The sequence below is a fragment of the Lithobates pipiens genome, unplaced genomic scaffold (genome assembly GCF_037356315.1).
Source record: "Lithobates pipiens isolate NorthernLeopardFrog02 unplaced genomic scaffold, aLitPip1_a1.2 Scaffold_1, whole genome shotgun sequence".
Lineage (NCBI taxonomy): Eukaryota > Metazoa > Chordata > Amphibia > Anura > Ranidae > Lithobates > Lithobates pipiens.
In genome coordinates, this window is record NW_027507685.1 from 138,901,236 (window position 1) to 138,919,987 (window position 18,752).

The window sequence follows — 18,752 nt, forward strand, 5'->3', positions numbered from 1 at the left end:
CGAGGGGGGGCTTTGTTCCCCCACATCGCTGGACCCTGGGACAGGTAAGTGTCTGATTATTAAAAGTCAGCAGCTGCAGTATTTGTAGCTGCTGACTTTTAGATTTTTCTTTTTAGGAGGCACCCCACTTTAAGTTTAAAAAAAACAAAAAACGGTAAACAGTGCCTATGGGGTTGATTTACTAAAACTGGAGAGTGCAAAATCTGGTCCAACTTAAAGTGATTGTAAACGATTACCTTGTAAACCAACCCATTCAGTTTAAAATAGAAATGAAAGGCAAACATTTGTGTATAGATATAAAAAAAATTATAAATAACTTTTTCCCCTTTTTATCAGTGATCCCATCCCCTCTGTTCTCAGCTGCATAGGAGTTAGGGCAGTGATGGCGAACCTTGGCACCCCAGATGTTTTGGAACTACATTTCCCATGATGCTCGGCTACACTGCAGTGAGCATGAGCATCATGGGTAATGTAGTTCTAAAACATCTGGTGTGCCAAGGTTCGCCATCACTGAGTTAGGGGGAAGGGAGGAGAAGAAGCAGCACACTGAACTTCCTAGTGAATGGCTGTGCAGTGGGGGGAGTGTCAGGACAAGTCTGATCATTGGAGGAGAAAAGACTGAGTTCCCAGCATAGCTAGAGAACTGACCACGGGGAGCACTCCTACTTAGTGTGGGCAGTTTTTAATAGGAAAGCAAGGGGGCTGGCAGAAACACCAGGGATTTTACACAAAGGAAGCAATAAAAAGAGAACATTACATCTTCCCATACAAGTACATAGTACAGCAGACACATATCAGGAATATGAAGTGTTGGAGTAACAGACGCTTTAACCACTTCAGCCCCTGAAGGATTTACCGCCTTAATTACCAGGCCATTTTTTTGCGATATGGCACTGCGTCACTTTTACTGACAATTGCGCGGTTATGTGACGCTTTTTTTCCCCACGAATAGAGCTTTCTTTTGGTGGTACTTGATCACTTCTGTGGTTTTTATTTTTTGCGCTGTAAACAAAATAAGACTGCCAATTTTGAAAAAAAACTGTATTTTTTGCTTTTTGCTATAATAAATAGCTAAGAAAATTTGAAAAAAAAAAAAACATTTTTTTCATCAGTTTAGGCCAAACTAGATGTTTTTGGTAAAAAAAAAAAAAAAATTGCAATAAGTGTATATTAATTGGTTTGCGTAAAAGTTATATCATCTACAAAATAGGGAATAGATTGATGGCATTTTTCTTATTCTTTTTTTGTTTTACTAGTAATGGCAGTGATCAGCAATTTTTAGCGGGACTGCGACATTGCGGTGGACAGATTGGACAATTTTGACACTTTTTTGGGACCAGTGATCAGTGCTATAAAAATGAAATTTATACAGCGATCAGTGCTATAAAAACATGCACTGATTACTGTAAAAATTACACTGCCAATGAAGGGGTTAACACTAGGGGCAATCTAGGGGTTAGGTGTGTCCTAGGGAGGTGTTTGTAAATGTCGGGGGGGTGGACTGACAGGGAGTAGAAAGATCGCTGTTTCTGATCACTAGGAAGAGACGATCACTCTGTACTCCCCTGACAGAATGGGGATCTGTTTGTTTAAGAGGTCCCTGTTCTGCCTCTCTGTGGAGCAATCGCAGGTTGCCGGCAGGACATCGCGGCCGCTGGCCACACGCACCGACTCTCTCCCGCTATACCTCTAAAATAACCATCGTACAGCGATTCACGCAATAGAGCTGACCTGCCACCGTACATCAGTGGTGGCTGCTCAGCAAGTGGTTAAGCTTGTTCAGTTTTGACAAAAATCTGGAGGCTGATTGGTCTCTATGCAGAGCTGCACCAGATTTTGCACTCTCCAGTTTTAGTAAATAAACCCTTGTGTCATGCAGTGCATTATGGGGACACAGAGTTCAACTACATCTCCTTGCCTGAAAGCTCTGGAATTTTTACAAAGCAACATTGGGGGTTGCTCATGCAGTACAGGAGTGAGGGTACACTTAGGAAATCTGAATTTCTGGTACATAAGTTTTGTTTTCATATATTATTCAATATACTCAATAGTCACAAAGGCTATAAACCCACGTTGTGTGCATTTGCAGCCCCACATAAAAAGTAGCTGTGACATCATGATTGTACTGTACATAGCCTGTGCAGAGAGCAGAGCTGTGGGAGTGACCCAGCAGGCTCCACCCACACAGGCTTCCTGCAGAAAATGACAGAAGGGGGCGGATACAAGACCAGTCACCCTACACAAGGAGAAAGAACAGCACTGCCTGGTCTTAAGCCTGGTACACATAGTAACTTTTTGTTTTGTCATTCAACCCCAGCTGGCTGAATGAAAAAAAAAAACTGAAGAGCTTGTGAGGATTTAGCTTTGCTAACTATGCAATGTTAGTACAGCGATCTCCCTGCTGTGCTATTGTGTTCTGACAGGGGGGCCAATCTCCCCCATAACACACCAGTCAGCGCTCGCAGCCGTTGGCTGCCAGTGTTGATCAGATGCTAATCGGCTGCTTATTTTCCAGCATGCTCATTCGACAGAAGCCAGTAGTGAGATCTGCTTCTGTCAAATAAGGATCTGTAAATCTAGGGATGGACGAACGGCTCAGGTCGAACTTTAGTTATGCGGTGTTCGGGGCAAATTCAAAAGCCGCCAGAACACCGCTAAAGTCTATGGGACACTAACATGAAAAATCAAAAGTGCTAATTTTAAAGGCTTATATGCAAGTTATTGTAATACACTAAAAACATTTTTAGTGATTTTTAAAGTGAAACAATAAAAATGAAATATTCCTTTAAATATCGTGCCTGGGAGGTGTCTATAGTATACCTGTAAAGTGCCGCATTTTTCCCGTGTTTAGAAAAGTACCACAACAAAATTAAATTTCTAGCATAAAAATTGTCATTAAAAACTGATCGCGGCTGTAATGAATTGTTGGGTCTTGGCAATATAGGTAAAACTAATTGAAAAAAGGGCATGGTTCCCCCCCAGTCCATTACCAGGCCCTTTGGGTCTGGTATGTATATTAAGGGGAACCCCAAACCAAAAATTTCAAAAAGAAAATTGCGTGGGGGTCCCCCCAAGATCCATATCAGGCCCTTCAGGTCTGGTATGGAAATTAAGGGGAACCCTGCGCCAAATTTAAAAAAATGGCGTAGGGGTGCCCCCAAAATCCACACCAGACCCTTATCCGAGCACGCAACCTGGTAGGCTGCAGGAAAAAAGAGGGGGACAAGAGAGCACCCCCCCTTCTGAATTGTAGGCCACATGCCCTCAACATGGGGAGGGTGCTTTGGGGTCTGACTTCAAAGCACCATGTCCCCATGTTGACTAACTACTTAAAGTGGACCTCCACCCTGAAGTGGAAGTTCCGCTCATCTGATCCCTCCCCCCCTCCGGTGCCACAATTGGCACCTTTCAGGGGGGAGGGGGGTGCAGATACCTGGATAATCCAGGTATCTGCACCCACTTCCGGGACAAGGTAGCCACAGCTAACCGCACATGCCCCGCCCCCCCCCCCCCGTTGTGTTCTGGGAAACACACAGTTCCCAGGACACAGCGGGGACCAGTGGAGACGCGCAGTGCGACTCGCGCATGCGCAGTAGGGAACCGGGCAGTAAAGCCTCAATGCTTCACTTCCAGATTCCCTGACAGAGGATGGCTGGACCCTGGGACAGGTAAGTGTCAATTTATTAAAAGTCAGCAGCTGCAATATTTGTAGCTGCTGGCTTTTAATATTTTTTTTAAAGGTGCAGCTCCTCTTTAAAGTCTGACAAAACAATATAAAGTTGGCGCACAAATGACTGGACTCTTTAAGAGCGCTTGGCTATCTCGTGGGATGTTCGTTTATTTAAATAAATGTTCTGTAGATGGTCTCAATGTGCGGCTGTTAACCCATTATGGACTTGGCAAAAAATGGATGCAGCAGAAAAAACGATCAAAAACAGCACATCAAAGGGACTAGTAGATTGATGTGAAAAAGACTTTAAAATGTCATTTATTAAATGTAAACAATGAACACAGACATCTGATCCCTGCAGGATCTAAAACACATAAAAAACACCAATCATAAAACGGACAGATGTTTGATAATGAAAAGCTCCTCAGATCTCTCAATTAAAACTTTGGAAAGGTGAAAACCAAAGACCAATGTGTACAGCTATCGTATGCCTAATGAATGCAATCAATCATCTGAAAGAACCCAGAGCGTTGTATGAAAAGTCAGTGTAAACGAATGGAACAACGTTCCTAGGGACACTCACTTCATAGGTGTTCAATGGGCTGCAGAGCTGATGGTGATCTATCTTCTAAGCAAAAAAATTGTGATTCTCATTTTAGCCAGAATCGTACAACTCTAGTACAGAGCTGAACAATTCAACAAACAGAGCTGAAAGTCTCTACCTATGAGGAGGGGAGGGGTGTGCCTTTCCTCCAATCAGCTGTCTTGGCTGTATGCCCAGGCTTCACTGCAGTACTAACCAGGAAGAGAAAATCCCCTGGTGATATGCACTTTCTAAACAGTATATAAAGATGAAGACAGCAGATATACATGTAAAACTTATGTAGGGAGATTTGTTTCATCTCTGTGTATCATCTGAGGCTGTTCACTTCAATGGGCATATGCAAGGATTTACATCCACTTTAGGTTAAAAAAAAAGTTAGACTTTAGAACCACTTTATGCCCCGCTGTGCATATTGAGACATATCCTTTCTATTGGAAACTGTTTTTCATCCAGAAATAAATTTTGCACACTCTACTGCTTCAGGTTGCCATGCTACAATAAGTTTGGAGTTCTCAAAACATCAGTTGAAGAGCCATGCAAATGTGCAGGTTGCGTATTCATGACACAACCATTGTAGACTCATTTCTTTTTCTTGGAGAAAGGAAAGCTGCACAGAATCATAAAACAAGAGGCTGCATTTCAAGAAGCATTTGTGGAAGTTTAGAGAACTCTGGATGCAATGGACATTGTTCCAAAATTTAATTAGATAGCAGTTCACTAAGTAATATTACTTGTTGGCCAAGTTGCTTTTGACCTTTGTTTTTTCTGTCATATAATTAACATTCTCTTTTTTTTTCAGTTCTGACCTTTGTTTTAACGAAGCCGCGCTCTCTGGCCCCTCAGACACCACGTGTCCTTCTCTGTGGGCGGCCAGCAAGTGGAAGAAGCCTACAGGCTGCATTATTGGCCCAGAAATACAATATTGTGAACAGTAAGTGACAGATCCTGCTTTATTTAATGAGGCAACAATAAATGGGTGTACAATCGTGCTTATGGTCCAAGTGCAATAACCCATAGTAACCAATTAAAGTGCTGGAGGAGACATTTTCTATATGTTTTAATAAACACAGTTCATCGGCATGTGGAATCGAATTCGGGGTCTAGTGATCTACAAGATACAGCATTGCCTTCTTATAACAGAAGGTATTTACACATCTTTACTTTCAGCTAAAAACCCAAAAACAAGAAGTCTCTGCTTATGGGTAAGTGGACGGAGTCGTCATGCACTTCATTCCTTTCTGCCCTTTTCACCATCCGTAGTTCACACCAGAATGTGCTGTAAAGCACACTGCCTTTGCAATCTCCGGGTGCCAATATATTCTTAATGGCACCCCAAATGCAGATTGCAAATAAGCAGTTTGCAGCCACCAAATCACATGGTACCGCAGCACCAGGTAATTTGGCGCAGTGCGTGTTTTCAAAAATAGTGTATGCAGTATATTTTGTGAGGTCACTCAGGTGTGATTTGCAGCCCATTTTCATTAATGGGCAGCAAAATTGAACCACACGGTAATGAGCAGGAATTGCACAGGAATGTGGACCGTGTTGCTGTACAATTCAGGTGTGAACCGGCCCTTAAGACAGAAGAAACTGTGAGGGTGGGTAAATACCTTCTGTCACAAGGATGCAATACTGTATCCCACACTACTTTAGAGATGGGCTTTTGGTTCCTTTTGGACTGCCTCATCACGATCCTAAGGCCGCGTACACACGGGCGGACTGTTCGCCCAACTTAGTCCGCTGAACAGTGTTTCAGCGGACAGTCCGCTCGTGTGTGGGCTTCAGCGGACTGTTTCAGCGGACAGTTTGATGAACAAAGTCTTACGGAATTTCCGTAAGACAGTCCGCTGAAACTTGGTTTTGTCCGTCCAAACTTGGTTTCAGCGGACAGTCCGCTCGTGTGTAGGCAAGTTGGACGGACTAAGTATCGCGCATGCTCAGAAAGAGTTTACACGGCCGAAGGTTGCATTGCAGTGTATAGGACGTCGTTTTTCTAGTCCCGTCGTACGTGCTGTAGACGTCATCGCGCACGCTTTCAGCGGACTGTTCGTTCATCGTGTGTGGTCAAGTCCGTTCATGCAAATTTTGAGCGGACTGTTTGTCGGATTGTTTGACGAACTTAGTTGGGCGAACAGTCCGCCCGTGTGTACGCGGCCTAACAGTTGTACATTCCCTTTGGTCTAGTGATCAAGGCATCTGAACTGTCTGAGTTCCCACACCACTAATACATTTGTTTTCTTCAGTTGTTCCTTATTCGGTCATAGAAACATAAAAAGTAGAACCTGGCACTTGTTTCCCAAGGTGCATTTTGCCTTTGACATCTCTGATGTAGTATGGTGCTTGCTCATGCTGCTTTGATTCACAAGACCCCATCCACATCACTTTTATCAGTATAAAGAGTTTATTTGGTATAGACCATTCCTTTCATTAAAATGGATCTAAACCCTCCTATAATTTTCAGCCATAGAAGCTGCCATATTGGCCTTTGTTTGATCTTCAACTGCCATGATGCATGCTGACCATGTGATCAGTTATGACACCAGCCATTTGATGGTTTGACAGTTTGGTTGAGAGCACAACCATGCCACAACCCGGCACAACCCGGCACGTGTCGGGAATGCAGCTGTCTTTTGAAACTGTTAAATCAATGGGTTTAGTTCCGCTTTAATATCACTTTATGTTACACCCCTGCCTCTTCTACCACTAATGATAAGCCCAACCCCTGGGATTACCCCACTCCCTCCACATTATGACAGTGTAACTAGGGTTTTTGACATCTTATGTAGGGGAAGGGAATCATTTAGCAATGCCCCTGCTCTATGCAACAAAATTATTTTCAGTAATAATCTTGAAATGTAATAAATATTAATTCCAAAAATAATGGCTAGACAAGAAACACAGACAGTAAAAAGTGTTGCAGTCCCTTTCATTAGTGCCCACTGGAGAAATGCCCACTTATATTGGTGGTCAATGTTGGTCAACCTTACCTTGGTTATCACTGAAGAAGTGCCTCTTATGTTGAGAACAGTGTATGTAGTGCCACTTTATGTTGGTGGTCAGTTTAGAAGTGATCCCTTACATTGGATGTCATTGGAAAATGTCTCTTTAATTGGTGTTCTGTGTAGGTAGGAGATCAAACATATTGGGGTTAATTTAATAAGCTGCATAAGTTATTGTTATAACTGTATATTTGTAAAAGAAATATTATCCATGTGTTTTTTAAACCTTGTTTCTATGTATAGTTTTAAATTGTATATGTTAATTTGGAAAGCCATTGTTATCCATTACATTACAAGGTTCTACGTCCTGCTTTGCAGTGCTACACAATAATATACCATAAAGAACAGCGCTAAATTCCAGTTAAAGTGAATCTCAATTTAACATAAATATATATATGTGAGTAACCGATAATAGCATATGCCAATGTGCAATAAAGCCAATATATTACTAGAAAAGGCTTATTATCATTCCAAAAGAGTTTTTTAAAGAAAAAGTCCAGAGTAAAAGTCCATGTAAATAAACATGAAAGTTTGAGAGAGTAAAAATATATATTAAGCAACTGTTGTGTCACTCTCAGTGTCCCCACACTTCTCCTTCCTGCCGGAAAAGACTTGTATCCACCACCATGTTTCACCAATTAAAGGAGCCTCTTGCCAGATGGAGTGGACCATTAAATTATAAAAGGTCAGATAACGCTCTATATCCTCCAAGTCACAGAAAGGCTTCCAGTTGAAGACGGATTCTCCTTCCAGGTCATTCCACCACCATCAGAAGTATTCCACAGATAAAAAAAATCAGTATAGTCCCATAGCAAAATTTGTAAAACTCAAGTTTATTAAAAGACTTAAAACAATACGTGAAACAGATAGTAAAAATAAATAAAAACAACTAAAAAGCCACAAGTTCATCTAGTTCAACTATCCAGTTTAACCAATCTTCTGCTGAAGTCTGAAGGAAAACTGACTCTTCTGGCAATGTCAATCTCCTGGCTCCCCCGCAGCCATTAATGGTTCTTCCTGCTGAACTCCACATCACTACTGTATTATGCAATGGCTGAAGCAGAAGGAAACAGTGAAAGCTATGGGGAAACCCAGAAGATTAACACTCCTGAAAGTGTCAGTTTCAGCATGGACATCACCAGAAGATTTCTCAGCAGCTTTCTCTGAGTTTAGCAGCAGAGGCAGGTGGTTGAAAGGCAGATTACAAATTACACAGCTGTTCTAGAAATAAAACACCCTTTATACATTTCACTACCGCTAATAAAATAGTATTTCTCTGTGTTTATTCCACCAGTTTCTTGTGGCCAGCTGCTCAAGGAAGTTGTTGCTGACCAAACAAAGTTGGGACAGTCGATTGAGCCTTATATCGAGAATGAACAGCAAGGTTTGTACCATGTTTCCTTAGATGTACTGGGTGTAAGTTCATTGAACTGGATATCCAAGGATGCTTCAAATACTGTCTTTGTCGCTGATATAAAAGGTTCATGAAAGCTAGGTTTCTAATAAAGCATATTATATGTGCAGTTTATGATTTTTTTTAATGTGCATTAGATATTCAGCATTGGTGAAGTCTAAGGGCAGGATAGCTAATTTTCACTTAGGCCCCTTTCACACTAACGTCCCGTTCAGGCCCGCCTGTCAGTTTTTCAGGCGGACCTGAACGGGTGCTCCATAGAGCTCTATGGAGCGTCGGATGTCAGCGGTGACATGTCCGCTGACATCCGACCCGCTCCGATCCGAAAAAGTGTGACGGAGGAAAAAGCTATTTTTCCATCCGTCTGCGGATCGGATCGGATGACGACGGGCACTGCGGTCCGTCGTCATCCGATCTCCCATAGGGGAGAGCGGCGCTGTGACAGGTCCGTCCCTGCACAGTGTGCGGAGACAGACCTGTCATCTCCCTGCTCAGCGGGGATCGGCGGAGTGATCCCCGCTGAGCAAACGGACATCCACGGGGCGGATCAGAACTGATCCGCCCCGTGTGAAAGGACCCTTAGTGTGAAATGCAGTGTGGGAGCACTATGGAAAGCTAGAAATATTTAGACCCATAAATACTCAAAGTCAAAAATTGGGGCTCCTATGTGACAGTGCTAGGCTCCTGAGCAGCCAATCACCAAGCACCAGTGGTGTCACATATGAGATTGGGAAATGAGTCACATGCTTCCCTGTACCTGAAAATACCAAGCATTTTTCCATGTTTTCCCCAAACAGAATGTGAGAGCAAAGGAAATGTAAGTATAAACTGCTCCTGAGGCCACTGTGGAAGTGTACTTATTGTTTTGCCTTGCATAGGGGCAAAGCAACAGAAATGTTAAATCTGGGATGAGAAACTGCACATCTGCAGAGCCATCTCTAATGGATCCCCATGCTCCATGTTGTATTTTTACCTAGTTCAGCATTTTAGACATATATAGTGCGCCCAAAAACTGAATGGGTTCAAACAAGCTCACTGCTGCCACTTACTGCTTCTGCGTTGTTCTGCCTCCCAGCCTTTTAGTAAAAGTGATCACTTTTACTGTTCTCACGGCTTTAGAGCACCCCCCTTCCCCACCACGGCGCTCATCCCCCTCCCTGCAGAGACGGACGGGGATGCAGTGATCAAAGGCCTCCTTACCTTAGGAGGCAGATGACGAGTCCTGGGATGACTCTCTGATCTCCCCTCCTTCACTCTTCACTGTCCAAGGGGGCGAGGAGTGCTGGATGTGCTGGATGTGGCTGCAGGTGAGCCGTCCCTGAAAGAGGGAGCCCTGTCCCGACTGGAGAGAACCGTTGGCTGAGCTGCTCCCTGACTCTTCCAAGTTCCAGGGCCGTTGCTTCTACTCACGGCCAAGCAGGAAGTGGGTCCTAAGACTCCCTGGCCAATCAGGTCTCAGGACCTGCTTCCTGATTGGCCAGGAGGAGAATCAGGAAGACAATAGAAAAATATTAATTTATTATTGTCACCCAACTGGATGGGCTCAGGGTGCAGTGCTATGTGCCCTGAGCCTACCCTTTTTTGAAGCCAATTAGAACCTCAGGCTCTAATCATGTGCATCAAAAATGGACTGGTCGCTGCTGCTCTGATTCTTTCTGCATAGAGTGTCTGTTAGACCCCTGGTGTCTCCATAAAAAGAACCGGTTACCTGCCCAATATTATTACATAGGGGGCTTTTTAGTTAACTTAAAAAATTTACATTTAAAAAAAAAATAGTGAAATAAAAAAATAAATAAAAGCACTCTGTGCTCACACATACGAACAGAAATGTATACGGTAAATAAAGCACACACGTGTAAGTAAAAGATTGCACCACACAAGATGTATTGCCATGCATGTCAGAGTAAGAACAATAATTCTAGGCCCCTACACTAGACCATACACTGATGAGCTGTAAAGGTATTTAAAGCATCACCTATTGATAGTTTTTAGTACAGTGATTTTTCCCAAGTCATGGGCTCATGCAGTTTTGAGGCTTGATGGATTTGATATCTATTCACTCGACATACACTATCACATCTTTTATTTATACAACAAATTGGAGATTAAATTGTATTTGTGTACACTAAAATTCATTAGAATTGCTCTTTTCATCATGTTTTATGTTATGTATGTCACTGCCAGGCAGTGGTAAGTATAGTAACCCATAGCAACCAAACACAGATCACATCTCTTCTACATAAAGCTAAAATTCACTTCCATTGGGTTACTAAAGTTTTCATGCAGACATTGCATTTTGCCCTCTATTATTAAATTACCACAAATGTGTCTGCTTATCTACATACAGAGATATTTTTGCTGCTCATACTTTCCGAATTAGATAATCACCTTTGTTTCACTTTTCTCTGCGCAGTTAAACTTTTGCAGAGAACTGTATTTGTTTTGCATCCATATTCATCTTTTGGAATTGTCTTTAGCCCTAACCAATCTTCTAAAATGTGAGTTAGACGATCCCCAACGCTCAGCCCTAATCCAGCCTCCGAATGGCCAGTACGTGCCCTTTCACCAACCTAGACAGCCCTTTTGACCTTGCGGATTTGTGCTGTGAAGTTCTCCCCTCGGGTGCTCCCTCGAAGTGTGTGGAGGGGGTGGGAGCAATAAGGCAGTCCAGCAATAAGTAAAAGAAAAAAGCAATAAGGATACAGCACGGGGAAGCAGGGAGCCAGAGGCTCAGTGGGGACCTCACGCTCCACTCCAGAAACCCTTTGCAGTTGGTGTATTAGCAGAAGCTAACAGCACTTGCTTGTGTAAATAATTCACCAGTTGATTAATAGACACACATGGGTATAATTAGTGGAAGGAGAGACAGCAGCAACAGTAACGGGTACAGCGCTTGGGGGAACAAGAGACTGTAAAAAAAAATATTTTCCTTTTTTTTTTTCTTTTTTTTTTTTTTTTTTTTACTTGGAAACTTTCTAGGCCACTGGGCGTTTGAAGATGAGTTGGGAAGAGCTCAGTTCCTTCCGCTCTTTTGAAGTGGAAATAGGACAGTTTGAATCTGTTGACTTTAATTTTTCACTAGCTTTCAGAGCCCTGCAGTGCTACTCCCTTTTTATAGATATTACTAGGAAAACAGAGGGAAAAAAATGCCTTTTCCGTTAACTCCCACTTTATTACAACCTTGCCGTTGTTTGAGAGGATAAACATGACAGTGCTGTATATTGTTGGTTATATGGGTTAGGAAAAGGTCATTCTATTTGTTAGCAAGTTTGTCCTCTATGGGGCCATCTGTATTCTAAAAGTAGTGTCTATATACTGTGGCACAATTATTATCTATCAATTTAATTCTTGAGCTTGACAACATTTGGTCCTTAACTGGTATTGCTGTATTCAAGGATGACAAGAGTGCAGCCATTTTGAATTTTTCTTACTTGTATTCAGAAGGAGAAGAATATATAGAAATAAATACCACCTGTGCAATAGGAGTCATATCAACATGTATCAATATCAAGTTTTTCTTAATATATACGTTTTCCAGCTTGCTTGGGCATCATTTACACAGGCCAAAAAAAAAAAATGCAGATTTTAGAGGCATTTTGCATTTTTTTATGCCTCTGAATGCAGCTGTATTTCAGCCGATGTGTCCAAGCACATTGTGGTGTTTAGGTTCGTATTTTACAGCAGCGTAAAAAAAAACCTGCATTTGGAGAGGAGATTACTACTATAATTTATGTACATAAACACACCTGTATGCATGTAAATTAATTCCAGTGGCCAGAATAAATAAACATTCTAGCCAATAAAATGAGTTTGTTCACATACATTTCTAAACGGAATACATGTGTAAATGTGCATAAAGATGCATAGTTGCGCTCCAAAACAAGTTAGTTTCTGCTGCATTTTTTCTGCCAGCTCCTGGTAGATAGGAATATTTTCATACACCCATATGCATGGACCTTAACCTTAAACGTACTTCTTTTTCACCATTGTGAAACACCAGAAGTCATATACTCTTGAGTTATATTGTCACCCACAGGAGGAGTGGATACAGTGGCAAGCAAAAAATTATCTATTGACCACCCATCCAGCTTGTTTTTTTTTTTAGTGTGTAACAATTTTGTGCTAGCTTTTTTTCTTTGATTGTTCTTAAGTTGTATTTTTCTGGTACAATATTTTTTTTATTAAAGAAGTATGGGTTTGGCGTTTTTTGCTGTTTTATACTTACCTAGGTGGATGCAACATCGGGCCGACGCTGCATCTGTTCCCTAGCTCGGTTCTCTCACCTCCCTGAGCAGAGAGCTGCTGACTGTCAATCAGCAGCTCCCCTGCTCTGCTCCTCTATGCTCACTGGAGCGCTGAGCTGTGGAGGAGCAGGGAGCAGCCATCTCCAGACTTCCGAAGTCGGGATGACGCGGTGCCTGGACTGATCTGGGTGACCTCAGCAGAGAGCAGATTTCAGACTGCTCTCTGCTTAAAATGGGTCACAGGAGTGCAAATCGTTTTGCATGAGTTCAGGCTGGACTTCTCCTTTCATGGCAAATAGGCAGTTACATCCATATTAATCCCACGCAGGGGATACAAATAGTAAGCACCAGTGGCGGCTGGTGGTAATTTTTTTTGGGGAGGCGCCCAACAGAGCACCCGCCAACCCCCCCCCCCCTGGGTCGGGTTTGTTAGGGCACTTACCTCAACTGCAGGCGGCTTCCCTGGCGCTCCTCTGCGGGCATCACAAGCAGGCATCTCCTTCCTCTGCTTCTTCTTTTGGCCAGTCGGGAAACGTGTCTCACACCCGCACTTCCTGATTGGCAGAGAGGAGAATGTGTGAATAGCGAATATTCATTCGCTATTCTAACACACCTGGATGGGCTCTGAGCACAATGCTCTGTGTCCGGAGCCCACCCTATTTTGAAGCCTAAACAAAAGAAATAAAGTGCAGCGCTTGGCCACTAAATATGAATGTGGCCTAATAAATATAAAACAAAAAAACTGTGAAATCTAAATATAAATGTTGTGAAAAAAAACATTAATATAAATATTGTGAAAAACATTAATATAAGATGCTTCTGAAACTCAAGTGTCCAATAGAGTCAAAAAAATTTCTGAAACTCAAGTGTCCAATAGAATCAAAAACGAACTGTGAATCCAAATGATCATAAATAAATTGATGCAGCAAAAAAATATAAATAATGTCCCATGTGAATATGAAGCAAAGGTAGCTAATCTTGTTTGTTCAAAAACAATAATAATACTTGACCACGTGGACCCTTCACCTCTATAAACCAGTAATAAATGGAGGCTTACCAGATCCCCAGTGACCCCCTGTTAAGGGAGGTCAAACTGCGCAGATTCGATCACAAATCACATAGACGTCTCGATACAGGATGCCGGAAAACGACCCAATCGTTCGGATGTCACGTGATCTTCAAATCCGCTCGGATCCTCTCACAGGCCTCAAAGCGACGTATCACCAAAAGAAACAAAAATGCGCCAAATTGTGTAATATAGTTTGAACAGGATTTATTTCAACCGAATACTTAAGCGCTTAAAATGACTCCACCGAGTCACACGAAGATACAAATAACGTTTAAAAACGAACAGATTGCTAGCAAAGTAAAAAGACTCATCAACATGAGTAAAAATGCGAACGATTACACGATTTGCCGCATTTTTGTTTCTTTTGGTGATACGTCGCTTTGAGGCCTGTGAGAGGATCCGAGCGGATTTGAAGATCACGTGACATCCGAACGATTGGGTAGTTTTCCGGCATCCTGTATTGAGACGTCTTTGTGATTTGTGATCGAATCTGCGCAGTTTGACCTCCCTTAACAGGGGGTCACTGGGGATCTGGTAAGCCTCCATTTATTACTGGTTTATAGAGGTGAAGGGTCCACGTGGTCAAGTATTATTATTATTTTTTGAACAAACAAGATTAGCTACCTTTGCTTCATATTCACATGGGACATTATATTTTTTTGCTGCATCAATTTATTTATGATCATTTGGATTCACAGTTCGTTTTTGATTCTATTGGACACTTGAGTTTCAGAAACATTTTTGACTCTATTGGACACTTGAGTTTCAGAAGCATCTTATATTAATGTTTTTCACAATATTTATATTAATGTTTTTTTTCACAACATTTATATTTTGATTTCACAGTTTTTTTGTTTTATATTTATTAGGCCACATTCATATTTAGTAGCCAAGTGCTGCACTTTATTTCTTTTGTTTTCGTTGTGCCCAGTATCCTGGTTATAGTGTTTAGCTGCTGACTTATTCGGTTTTACTAAGCGCAGATTTTTTATTTTTTTCTTGTTCCTATTTTGAAGCCTATTAGGGCCTTTGACTCTAATCGGGTTCTTAAAAAAAAAAAAACCCTGCCGCTGTAATTCATGTGCCTGGCATCCTAAAGGGGCCGCACAGGTGAATAAGGGGGTGGCGATGGAAAGGGGAGGCGGCGCCTGTATGCCCTTAATGGATGGGCCCCCCTGGTAAGCATGATTAAGAGCCATAGGGAGCTACAAACAGAACGTGCTCATAGCTGTATTATATCAACTATAAAGTCCTCCTGATCAATGCCGTGGGGGCCCTCAAGTCCAGGGGATGAAAAAAACTAAATAAGAGCGGGAAAAAAAATCAAGCAGAGAGGAAAGATGAGGCAAGAGAGAAAATTGTGAGTTTCCTGACTGGGGAATGGATGACATCAGGTGGAAAGGCCCAAGCTTGTCAGATGCAGAGTTGGAAGAGCATAGGACCAACACAGGGACCACACTTTAAGAAATGTAGCTTGGAAGTCATGGGGATACTGGTCATCTTCTCATTGATCATGAGGGTAGTCAGGATGCGCTTCACTTCTGCAAACGTGACAGCAGGTTTTTTCCAAGCCTTTGCAATCATGCACTTGGCAGCAAGGAATATATAAGTGGCCAATTTCTGTTGGCAGGAAAACAGGCCCGGGACTGCACAATGAAGCACTGTTAATTTGGCATCCTTGCGGATAGGTATATGAAAGAGTATATAAGAGTCCGAATACTCTCGACCAGAATCCCACTAGACGGGGGCAGGACCACCAAATATGGATTTTATATCTTCATTGGCTGCAACCCTGGAAATATATCGAAAAAAATAAACCGCGATAGACACAAAAAAAATGTATTAATAAAACAAAACAAAAATCACCAGGCTTCAGCCAGAAGTGGGACACACACACACCATGAAAGCTCAGATAAAAGAAAACTAGCTGCGCCAAAAATAAAATTACAAAAAATAAAACCCTTATACAATAATTTATGTAATCAAAGTTTTTGATAACCGATAATCTCCAATATCAATGTCCTCATCGGTTAATAAAATTTGCGGGAGATGACTTCCACACTGCAAAAGTTCATTCACAAGAAGGGGTTATTGCAATAAAACAATCCTCTCAGGTACTCTTTATTGTAACACCACGGTGATTCACACATATACAGGTGAAAAGAAGAAGATGCCCGACCACCGAGATGCAGATGTGCTTACCAGATGGCAAACAATGGGGAGCGTTTAAATATATTTCTTCCACATCCTTAGGATTAATCAGGAACTATAGATCACCTTGGAACGGACCCTCTAAGCCGTCACTATGGACTCCCGGACTCCATGCTTCTATTGGGTATATCACTATGGTGACTGGTGTTGCTGATATAAGAGTAAGGACCAGCAATGTCTGGTGCAGACTGCACAAAATGTGTATCAGTGTGTTACTGTATGATGGGTTTGACTTGGCAATATGGGCCGGGACCCAGTACCAGCGGAAAAGGACCTTGTAAGCCGCCTCCACAATGGACGTATTCAAGGAGCACTTGGCTATGCTGACCCAGGCCTTGTTCCAATCTGCTAGGTCAACAGAGGTCAGGTCCCGTTCCGAACTGGACACGTAGGAGGGCGAAATAGGAGCACCGCTGGAATTGAGGGATGACTATAACATGGAGATGGCGCCAGAGGCACCCGGGAAGTGCAAGCACATCTGCTCGAAGGCTTCTTTTTTTTTTTTCAATCAACATTCTATGCTACATGCTACTGCTTGAGATGGTCTCTACATGTTAGTTATTGGCCTTTCCTCAGCCTGGTTTTGGAGTACAGTACTGTGCAGGACCCTGCCAGATTGGACATTGTGGGTCAAGTCTGGAAATAAACTCTAGACACTGAGTTCAACTCTTTCCAGACCCCATTCTGGTAACCAGTTAGCCTTAGAGTGCTGCTGGCATTGCCTCTAAAGGCCAATCTAATGGAACACTGGGAGCTGCCTCATTATTTGCAATGTCGAGCACCTTTGAATTTCCAGCTTTCCACCAGCTTTACCACAGGAGTGGTTAACAATGAGGGGCTAAGCCTGTTTTGCAAAAGGAGCAACATGGAACTCCAATCTCTGCTCCATGAATATTGCCCAACCACAGTCTGGCTTTCAGACCCTCATCAGCTCCCAGTTGCTTGGGTTTTTTACTATTTACCCTAAGCTTAGATGCAACACTATTACGCAGTTGAAACATGTTTGTATCTAGATACAAAGGGGATGGTCCTGCTGCAGCCCGGGTGACCCTAGCTCACACTCTTCTAACTATTTTCGGAACATTCACTCTCCACCTTCTTCGTGCACTGACATCTGTAATCTGGTAGCCTTCTACCCTATGGGTACAGGGTCTACTTCATTGCAGTTTTTCTTATGCCGCGTACACACGTAGCCGACTATCCATCAGACTTAGTCTGGCAGACTTCCCGCCGGACTGTCCGCCGGATTTTCCGAACGGGCTACTTGCCCTCACACGGCACTTTTTCAACGGACTAATACGGCGTACTAAGTCCGCCGGACTATCCGCCATACTTTTGAAATGAACGGACTCGCCCACACTCGCGGAGGAAAGTCCGCTCATTTTGAGGGGGTCTGCAGGTAGCCGGGGCCAGCGAAGGAGGCGTTGCTGGCCCTGTCACCTGGTATTGACTTAAAGGGGAACCCGTACGCACAAAATCGGCACCAGCGGTGACAGAAGACCGGGCCGCCGCCTGTAAAAGAGCTAGAAGAAGGCGCGGTGGCCCAACAAGAAGAACCGAAGCGGGGGACAAGACCCCCGAAGTCGGAAGAAGAGGGCTGCGGTGAAGAAGAAAGCCGGGCTCCTCCGCTAGTAAAAGAGATAGCAGAAGATAGCGGAGGAGTCCGGCGAGAAGACCCCTGAAGACGGACAGAAGACCCCCGGAGCTGTGCAATAAACTATTTTAACCCTTGTTGTGTTTTTTTTTACTTTTTTTCACAGGTGAATGGGTAGGGGTACATTGTACCCCATACCCATTCACATAGGGGGGGGGGGGCGGTATCCGGGGGCCCCCTTATTAAAGGGGGCTCCCGGATTCCGATAGGCCCCCCGCCCGCAGACCCCGACAACCAACGGCCAGGGTTGTCGGGAAGAGGCGCTTGTCCTCATCAACATGGGGACAAGGTGCTTTGGGGTGGGGGGGCCGCGAGGCCCCCCCTTTCCCAAGGCACCCCCCCCCCATGTTGAGGACACGTGGCCTGGTACGGCTCAGGAGAGGGGGGCTCGCTCGTCCCCACCCCCTTTTCTGGCCAGCCGGGTAGCGTGCTCGGATAAGGGTCTGATATGGACCTGGGGGGGACCCTCACGCCGATTTTTCGGCATAGGGGTTCCCCTTTAAGTCCATACCAGGTGACAGGGCCAGTGACGCCTCCTTCACTGGCCCCCGCTACCTGGAAACGCGCTCAAAATGAGCAGACTTTTCTCTGGGCGGGAAAAGTCCGTTCATTTCAAAAGTACGGTGGACTGGCACACACACGGCTGGATTGTCCGCCGAAATGCAAGTCCGGCGGACAGATTGGAGCGCAAAAATACTTTCTAAGTCCGCCGGACTTTTGGGTAAAAAAAAGTCCGCCGGAGCCTACACACGGGGGATTGTCCGGCGGACTTTCCACCGGATTGTTTGATCGTGTGTACAAGGCATTTGCTGTCAGGGGAGGCCGAGTGTCCTATCATTAGGAACCTCTACTGCAGTCACACAAATCACCCAGTTTCTTGTAATTGC

The 18,752-nt window shown here is 43.5% G+C and overlaps 1 protein-coding gene across 1 annotated transcript in view; it reads left to right on the plus strand.

Annotated features, from left to right (window-relative positions):
- The window catches only part of AK8 (adenylate kinase 8), a 283,201-nt gene that overhangs the window by 146,542 nt on the left and 117,907 nt on the right, over positions 1-18,752 (plus strand). The window contains exons 9-10 of the mRNA XM_077477632.1: positions 5,074-5,205; positions 8,568-8,657. Of these exons, the coding sequence (XP_077333758.1) occupies positions 5,074-5,205; positions 8,568-8,657 (222 nt within the window). The remainder of the gene's footprint in view (positions 1-5,073; positions 5,206-8,567; positions 8,658-18,752) is intronic.